This window comes from Oryzias latipes, chromosome 18 (genome assembly GCF_053564925.1).
Source record: "Oryzias latipes strain Hd-rR chromosome 18, Olatipes_Hd-rR_3.1".
In the NCBI taxonomy this organism is placed as follows: Eukaryota; Metazoa; Chordata; class Actinopteri; order Beloniformes; family Adrianichthyidae; genus Oryzias; species Oryzias latipes.
This window is the reverse complement of record NC_136254.1, coordinates 36,742,501-36,751,093: the sequence shown is the minus strand read 5'-3', so window position 1 is coordinate 36,751,093 and position 8,593 is coordinate 36,742,501. Positions and strand designations below refer to the sequence as shown.

Sequence of the window (8,593 nt, the reverse complement as noted above, 5' to 3'; positions counted from 1 at the left end):
GTTCATGAATGATCACATGATCAGCCAATCACAGGCTGCTGTTCATGAATGGATCACATGATCAGAGCTCAGCCAATCACAGGCTGCTGTTCATGAATGGATCACATGATCAGAGCTCAGCCAATCACAGGCTGCTGTTCATTAATGATCACATGATCAGCCAATCACAGGCTGCTGTTCATGAATGGATCACATGATCAGAGCTCAGCCAATCACAGGCTGCTGTTCATGAATGGATCACATGATCAGAGCTCAGCCAATCACAGGCTGCTGTTTGATCACGTTCCTTCTGGATAAACTGAGAAAACACGGTTAACCTTAAAAAACAACCATGAAAACAAAGCATTGTGGGAAATGCCCAATCCCATCGCCTGTGCTGACTTTGAGGCTGTTGTCATGACAACAGAGGGTCCTCTGACAGAAACCAGGAGAGACGTTTATAACAAAACTATTTATTTACAAGAACAGCTACAGGAGAATCTGGAGCAGGTGGAGCTGCTGCTCCTCATGGGGTGGGGGCACCTCCTGTCATCTGAAGACCCCCCCACAACTCCCTCATCACCACGGCGACAGGGCGTCAGAGCGTCCACTTCAGACACCTGCGGACAGACGCAGCTCTCGTCATGGTCCGTTACATAAAGGTTGAATTTTCTGTTTGCTCTGGCACTTGCTACAGGCAGGTAGCTGCTTTATTTCTATTTTTAACCTTGGGCGTGTGCACGTGTGCCGTACCTGGTTTCTCTGTGCGTGCTCAGACACTTGCAGCTGCAGTACCGCCCCCCGCAGGTGCTGCAGGTGTAGTGGGAGGGGAACCCGCACACGCAGCAAAAGTGACGGGGGGGCAGCGAGGAAGGCGGGGCCGCAGCAGACAGGTAGTTAGGCTCCGGCCTCTCCGACAAATTCTGCCAACAAGAACCACGCAGGTCTGTTTAGAGCAGGGGTCGGCATCCCAAAATGATGAAAGAGCCAAAGTGGAGGAAAAAAACAAAAAACAAATCTGTTTGGAACCACAAAATATGAAAAGCCCTATTTAAGCCTCATAATGAAGGCAACACATGCAATATGTGTATCTATATTATCTATATTAGCCTGCTATCAAAATGAATAAGTTGCTACAAACACATAATGAGCAGGAATGATTAAATGTTTATTTGCCCTGCAGTGCATTCTGGGAGAACGACGCGTGACTAATTTACAAGTTTAACTTAATGACAATATCAATGGATTATGTTTCATTGCTTTGATAAAATTAAAGAAATGTAGTACAATAAACCCTTGTTTTACGCGGGTGTTACGTTCCAAAAAGAACCCGTGATAGGCAAAATCCGTGAAGTAGAAACCTTCATTTTTTCTTACAATTAATATACAATTAAAAACTCTATTATACATTGAAAAGAAAGAACAAACCGTTTAACAGGCTCAAGCATTTGTTTCACAAATAAAAGTACTTTAGAAATGTTTTTTAACAAATATCTTCTGTACTGTGAAATAAAAATAATTTTAATCATCGATGTGAACGGAAGGCTTCAAATCGTGGAGATTAGCCCCGCCCACCGCGACCCGAGAGTAATTGGATTAAACGGGAGAAAATTGAAAATGATTATGAAAAAATACAAAGTACAGTGGGACAAATAGTGACTCAGGTGTATTTCACTGCTCTGCATCCTGACTCCGCTCTGCAGTGTTTTCTTATTTTGAAGCCCGCGGTGCAGCTGTGTTTGTTCAGGAGAAGAACACAGTGATTGACAGTTGTTGTCGCTCTTTTTTTTATGGGTTTTAGAGAAACTCGAAATTGCAAGAGAATTTGCACGTATGTAATGTAACTTTAGCAAGCTGTTTTACGTATGTGTACATATTAAACTGCAACGTTATTGACGCACAGGTAGAGAAGAAGCGGAGTGACTTTTTAGCCAATCAGAATGCAGAACACAATGCGTGAAGTAGCGAAACCGTGAAAAGTAAACCGTGTTATAGCGAGGGATCACTGTATAGAAAAACTATCAAATGGAACGTGGGTGACGACGTTCCCCATGACAGTCAGCTGTGCTCTAATGACAGAACAGCTTCAAGCATTTGCCTGCAGACTTTCATTCAGCTGTTCAGGTGGCCTGTCAGTCATTTCCACCAAAACGTGCAGCTTTTCCAGCCACTCGGTATCCTCCAGTTGCGGGTAGTTCAGGGGGGTATTCCAGGAGTCATGTTTAAACTAGCCTGACTTTAACCCTGAACTCTGGCTGAAATCCTCCTGAACTTGTTTACTCTGGGTATGTCGGTTCCAAAAGACCGGATATGAGTTGGCATAATTACGCTCCACTTGGTAACCCTGGGTTAATGCACGTGCACAGCAGGTACATAAAGACATTCTCAATGGATCACCGATTTACGGAGTCACCATGGAAACGCGTGGAGAAAAAAAGAAAAAACAAAGCGCGACACTTGAGACGGAAGTGAGACGGAGTCTGAGATTTTAATGACGGCGGATAGAAATTATAAGTCCATCAAAAAAGTAACACGTCTGAAAAATAATTTAAATAATTTAGTTAAATTAATTCAAACTCAATAATTGTTTATACAACTCAAATTTACGTATTTATCTAACTAAATGTCACAGTACTCCATTAATCTTTTTTCCATCTTAATTACTTATATTTCTTGAACTTTCATATGTCTAAGTTTGAGCCGGCAGATATGCTCATTTTTACAACAATAAAAAGAACGGAAATATTGCACGGAGTGCAAACATTCATTAAAGAATTTTCCATCACTGTCATAACATTTAGATTGTAGTGGTGCTATATAAACTCATCATCCTCTACTTCACTCTCACTCATGGTGCAGAGACGTAAGCATAGTAGGACAAAATAGCTCGGCCAAACACGGTGAAACACAGTAAAGCAGCTATACAACTAAACACATTTGGTCAAAAACCCACACTTAAACCCAAATCCGTCCAGACAGGCAAAGGGAATGATATCCCAGAATCCCTTGCGGTGCCCATTTAACAGCAGCACCAAAGTTACACCTACTTAATTAAATTAATTTGAACGAAAGGAAAATAATTGTCTGAAAACTACGTGTAATTTTTAAGCTGACCTAACAAAAAAAATGATTTATTTTAACTGAAGCAAATAACTGAGTTAGATTGATGTAAAAAAGGTTCTCTTTCCAACATCCATATGTGGTCTTATCATCCTCTCATGGTGGAAAAAGTATTATCTGAGCTTCTTCATCCACTAAATCATCTTCAAATGGACACGCCATGCTGCTTCACCTCTCTGAAAACAAACTAACCTTCAACTAAACCTGCTCCAGACCAGGTTATGTTCAGAGCATGAGTTGCCATGGTAACTTGACCTACCCTGAAACATACCTCCATTTCTGGAACCGAAAACTGATGTTATCAACTTCCTTAGCCTCAAACTTACCGTGGGAGCTAGCATAACCTGCTTCCTGGAATACCCCCCAGGTCTTTGCTGTTCAGGAATGTTTTCACGTGTTCTAAACAGACGACAAAGAGACGCTAAACGTCCCCCCTGGACAGCCATCAGACTGTGTTGTAGCAGGAGATCAGAATATTTCCTTTCAACTTCATCAATCAAAGCACAGAACTGACGGTGGATCATTTCCATCAGCCACCTGTTTAGCGGTTCCCCGCCCTGCTGGTAGAAACGTGCGTTGCAGGCTATGACGCAAACCTTCGTTGACAGAAATGTTGAAATGTAATATTGTAGTGGGGGTCATGTGCATTTTAGGTCTGTTAGCAGCAGGGGATTGTGGGATGCAGTCTCCTGATCTAATCAGGGCTCAGCAGGAGCGTTTCTGTTTGTCCATGTTTCTTTTCATGTGGCAGTTTTGTTGTTCCACCGTAGTTTATTCTTCCTGATGTGTTGGTTCTTTATGTTGTACCATGAGTGTGGGAGGGGGAGGGGTTGATGACTCCTGTGCAACGTTGATGTGGTGTGTGTTTACAGTAAATAGACTTATAATGCCAGAGAGGCGGCTGCACTCTCAGCTTCTCTATCTGCCTCCTCCTCTGAGACTCTACGGAGTCGTGTTCTGTTTGGAACACGGACAGTTCTCCAGCTCAGCCCGTTGACACCTTGGCTCGCGCCGCTGCAAGTGACGTACTTGCCGGGCATTAAAATGTATTTTCTACTCATTCTCACAGCATTGGTAAACGTTCAGAGAAACCATAATAAAACAAAAAACATATTTTTCTCCCCCATCTTTTTACATTGTCAAACATTTTTGAAAATGCTGCAGGGAGCCACTAGGGCGGCGCCAAAGAGCCGCATGGGGCTCCTGAGCCGCGGGTTGCCGACCCCCGCTCTAGGCCAATCAGATGGGGTTACTGTCAGCCAATCAGAGCAGCAGACCCACCTCCTCCTCCAGCAGGGCCGTGAAGTTCTTCCTGAAGCGCTGCTTGAAGTGGTCTCCCCTCGTCTTCCTCCTCTTCTTCTCTGGATCACACACAAGCTCAGCTGACACCAGCAGACGGACCCGTTCAGAACCAACCAGAACACTTACCGGGTTCCTCTGTCTCACTGAAGGCCGGCAGGCGGGCGGTCGGACCCGGAGGAGGGAGGGAGGACAGAGGGTCGTCCTGGAAACGAGAAAAGAAAGTGATGCTGCACGCCTGAAGGAGAACCAAGGTCCAAACGCAGAACCCGGACGGGGATCCGGACCTCAGAGGTCCAAACGCAGAACCCGGACGGGGATCCGGACCTCAGAGGTCCAAACGCAGAACCCGGACGGGGATCTGGACCTCAGAGGTCCAAACGCAGAACCCGGACGGGGATCCGGACCTCAGAGGTCCAAACGCAGAACCCGGACGGGGATCTGGACCTCAGAGGTCCAAACGCAGAACCCGGACTACGGAGTCCAAACGTAGAACCCGGACCTCAGAGGTCCAAACGCAGAACCCAGACGGGGATCCGGACCTCAGAGGTCCAAACGCAGAACCCGGACGTTGAGTTACTGAAACTCAAAAGTAATCATATTACTGAGTTGGTCCCGCTCAGTACCGGACCAGTACCACATCAGTAATCAGATTACTGGGCCAGCTTGATAACAAAGGGCGTCCAACTTGTGGTCCCGATCCTGGTCTGGGTGTGGACTGTGATCCGGATCAAACCTGGAAGTTGTCCTTCTCCAGAGCCTCCAGCTGCCGGGTCAGCCTCCTCTGCCGGGTGGCTTCATCCAGAACCCGGCGCTGACCCGCCTCCACCCGGGCTGTAACAGAACAGACTGGGTCAGGACCCGGATGTCTCGGATTTATGATAAACCCCTTAAAGTGAGTCCGTTTGGGGGTTTTAGGCTACGTTCACACTGCAGGCTGAAACGACCCAATTCCGAATTTTTTGCCCCTAAGCGGCCCAATTCCGATCTTTTCATGACAGTCTGAATGACACAGATCCGATCTTTTCAATTGCGACCCAGGCCCCGTGGGTTTGCCGTCCTGATTCCGAATTGTAGCCGTTCTTTTCAATTGCGACCGCCGTCTGACCGGCCAGGCGACTTGATTCCGAACTGTACGTCATCGACACGCAACAAACGTCATCATTTTGCGTTGAAGTAGGCGGGAACGAGAACGTAAACATCAACCATGGTGGACGATGCTGCTGAGATCAGTCAGTGGAAGGGAAGGGAGGTCACTGATTGGATTAATATTTGGGCTGATCGCTCTTTTCAGGCCAAACTCCAGGGCTCTGATCGCAACTGGGCGGTTTTTGAAAAAATTTCCAGATAAATGGCAGAGCGTGATGTTGAACCTTTCCCGCGATAACCTTTTTTTTTTTCTTTCTCCCCGGCCTTTCCGACCGTGCTCAGAAGCGCAGGGGACCCGAGGCGGATCCTCCTCCTCCCTGTTCTGATCCTTATATTCTCCAGAACGGGTTAATAAAGAGTCCATAGCATTTATTCTGGGGGAAACCTTCTTTTATTACCGTCCTCCGTAACACACAACATGAATGCGCGCCCACACTGCCCCCCCCCCCTATTCTCTATCGCGGCACGCGCTTGCACACACGGGGGGGCGCGGCCCCAACACATACACATTCCTCTTCCACAACAGTGGGTACAGACGATCCCGACTCCATTGCCTTCTTAAAATGAGAAGATTGTAATTGTGCTGCTCCTTCGTGAAAATAAATTTAATATTACAAAAAGAGCTCCGCATTTGACAACACTGTTGTTGACATCTGCTCCGCAAACAAGTGACGTCGTTCACCGTTGAGTATTCTTCTGGCTTCTGCGCATGCGGGTCTCGTTTGGGTCGTGTCACGGTCACACTGGAGATCACAAAAGTTCGGATTTACTTGGAAATGTGAACGGTCTAGCAAACAATTCGGATTTAAATCCGAATTGAGCGTTAAGCCCTGCAGTGTGAACGTAGCCTTAGTGACATTAGCAGAAGCTGAATGTTGTTTTGTTTCCTTATTTAACCCAAAGTTTCAGAACTTTGTCACAAAAATGTCTCGTTTTTTTCTTCTTCAATTGATTCAATGTCGCTGTTTCTTTTATGAATTTCGCATGTGGCGGAATTCACCGAGACAAGCCGAGCGGAGCCGAAGCAGGCTTTTCTCTATTCGCTGCCGATGCAACAACAAAACCAGCAGAACCGACAGAACTGACCCGAACTTTTCTTCTCCAGAACCATGACGGGCTGAAAGAGTCCGTACGGCGGCCGGCAGAGCCAAACCCAGAAAAGCGCGATCTTCTTCTGTGGTCTTTTCGGCGGTTAGGAACTCGGTGAAGCCATAGCGCCACCAGGCGGACAGGAGGTCCAAATGTCTGACATTTATCAGGATTTGACAGGAAATATTTGTGACTTTACTCATTCATGCAGCCCTGGTCACGTGATCGGTTCAAATGGCTCATACATTTGTGTTTGGACCTCCTGATGGAGCACATCTGTGGAGAACGCCTGTGGAGAATGTCTGTTCTATGGTCTGGGCTGGAACCCGTCTTCTGGATCAAACATCTCCTTGATGTCACAAAAAGTTAAACTCTTCTCTGAGTTGGGCTTTAAGTGACACTATGCGGTTCTGACCCGCCTCCCCATCAGCAGCAGGTCTGGATCTGGTCTACCAGGGTGGCTGAGGACAGACTCCCCAGGACTGAGAAGAGGCTCTCTGAGGGGAGGCAGGAGGACTGCAGGTCTACATCAGACCTCCAGAGCACACATGATGGACCTGACGGTTCTCCTGTTCCTAAAGCGGTTCCGTCAGAGCAGCAGGTCTCCGGGATCCTCGCTCCTTTACTGCCTGGTTCTGTTCTTTTTCATGGGGTTGTTCTATTGATGAGCAGAACACGGAGTGCAGATTGAGGTTCTGTGTTCTAGTACTGAGGAACCAGCAGGCCTCAGGGGGTTGGATCTGCAGAACCGCTTGGTTCCATGAAGGAGGGTTCTGGTTCTGCTCCTCCTCACAGGGTTCTGTCCCTTAGCTGAAGGGGAATTCAGGTTCGGGATGTTCTGGGTCAGAAGTGTGGATGAATGGAGAAGGTCCAGACCCAAGAACCATCAGGATTTATTTAAAAAACAACGTTTATACAGATAATAAACTGCAGGTTCTGGATGTTCCACATGACGATCTTCAGCGGTTCTCCGTTTTCTTCCTGGCATCGTTTTCTACAAAAACGTTATTCGATCATCTGTAACAAATAATTTAAAGCAGTTTTTACAAACATTCACGAGAACAGAGACAGAACCAGGAACCCGACCAGAGAAGACACTAGAACCCCAGAGGCAGAGGAACACGTAGCTCCTGGATGTTCCTGAACACACCTCCATCCTCCTCCCTCACAGACTGCATGGGGCACTGAAGGCAGCACGGTTCTGACTCTTATTTTGAAAATCCCCACAGCGATGCCTTCAGGAACAGGAAGCTTGGCTCGTTTCTTTGGCTACTCCTCAGTGAACTCATGACAGCCAGCGAGGCGTTCGTGGACACATGTGGGCGGGGCTAGGGGTCGACAAAGGAGACCATGATGTAGCGGGTGCCCCTGGTGGTGGGCAGACCCTCGTGGTAGTGCGTCAGCCGGCCGGGGTGCATGAAGGACCAGCCCTTCCGGGGAGACTCCACCTTACAGTCGTAGCGCAGGAACCTGCAGCCCCCTCCCTGAGAAAAGGGGGCAGGCGTGAGCAGAGGTCACCTGAGGTCACCTGAGGTGGCTGGGTCGGCGCCGGCGGTCGGACCCACCTCGTAGTCCACGCCCTTCCTGTTGAGGGCGATGTTGATGGTGAAGGTGGAGGAGTCGTGGTGCGGCCGCAGGGACGGCTGCTCGTCGGGTCGGTACCGGACCACGAAGTTCATGATGGCCTGGGCCTGGACAAGAACACAGCTAGAGGTGAGAACCAGAACCGGGCCGTAGGCTGAATGTTCAGGCAGGAAATGCTGGGTCAGACGACCCGGTTCTGGTTTGGAGCTTTCATGAGAGTTTCAGCTGGTTTCTGAATATTAGGCCCGGTTTGGGTTTCTGCCACTGCAGAACCTCCAGAACTCTCAGAACATGTCATCATGGTAGAACCCTTTTAGGGAACAGAACCCGCTAACAGAACATAAAGGACACATTATTGAGGGCTCTATCCCAA

The 8,593-nt window shown here is 47.8% G+C and overlaps 2 protein-coding genes across 9 annotated transcripts in view; both read right to left on the bottom strand.

Annotated features, from left to right (window-relative positions):
• Positions 1-436: 436 nt before the first annotated feature.
• Positions 437-6,854, bottom strand: znhit1 (zinc finger, HIT-type containing 1). 2 transcript variants are annotated; one of them, XM_023966061.1, is made up of 6 exons: positions 6,548-6,854; positions 5,135-5,232; positions 4,528-4,603; positions 4,381-4,460; positions 733-902; positions 437-599 (listed from the first exon to the last, which is right to left on the bottom strand). In XM_023966061.1, exons 1-6 carry the CDS (start codon positions 6,837-6,839, stop codon positions 578-580), a joined length of 738 nt encoding a protein of 245 aa, XP_023821829.1. In that variant the 5' UTR covers positions 6,840-6,854; the 3' UTR covers positions 437-577. The 2 variants fall into 2 exon arrangements, with proteins under 2 accessions (XP_023821829.1, XP_023821830.1); XM_023966062.2 differs by having other exon boundaries at positions 6,634-6,785.
• A 657-nt stretch (positions 6,855-7,511) lies between these two features.
• The window catches only part of plod3 (procollagen-lysine, 2-oxoglutarate 5-dioxygenase 3), a 46,239-nt gene continuing 45,157 nt past the window's right edge, over positions 7,512-8,593 (bottom strand). For all 7 annotated transcript variants that reach the window (XM_023966059.2, XM_023966056.2, XM_023966058.2 and 4 more), the window contains 2 exons: positions 8,202-8,327; positions 7,512-8,120 (listed from right to left, as the gene is read on the bottom strand). In XM_023966059.2, coding sequence (XP_023821827.1) covers positions 7,965-8,120; positions 8,202-8,327 — 282 coding nt within the window. In that variant the 3' untranslated portion in view covers positions 7,512-7,964. The remainder of the gene's footprint in view (positions 8,121-8,201; positions 8,328-8,593) is intronic.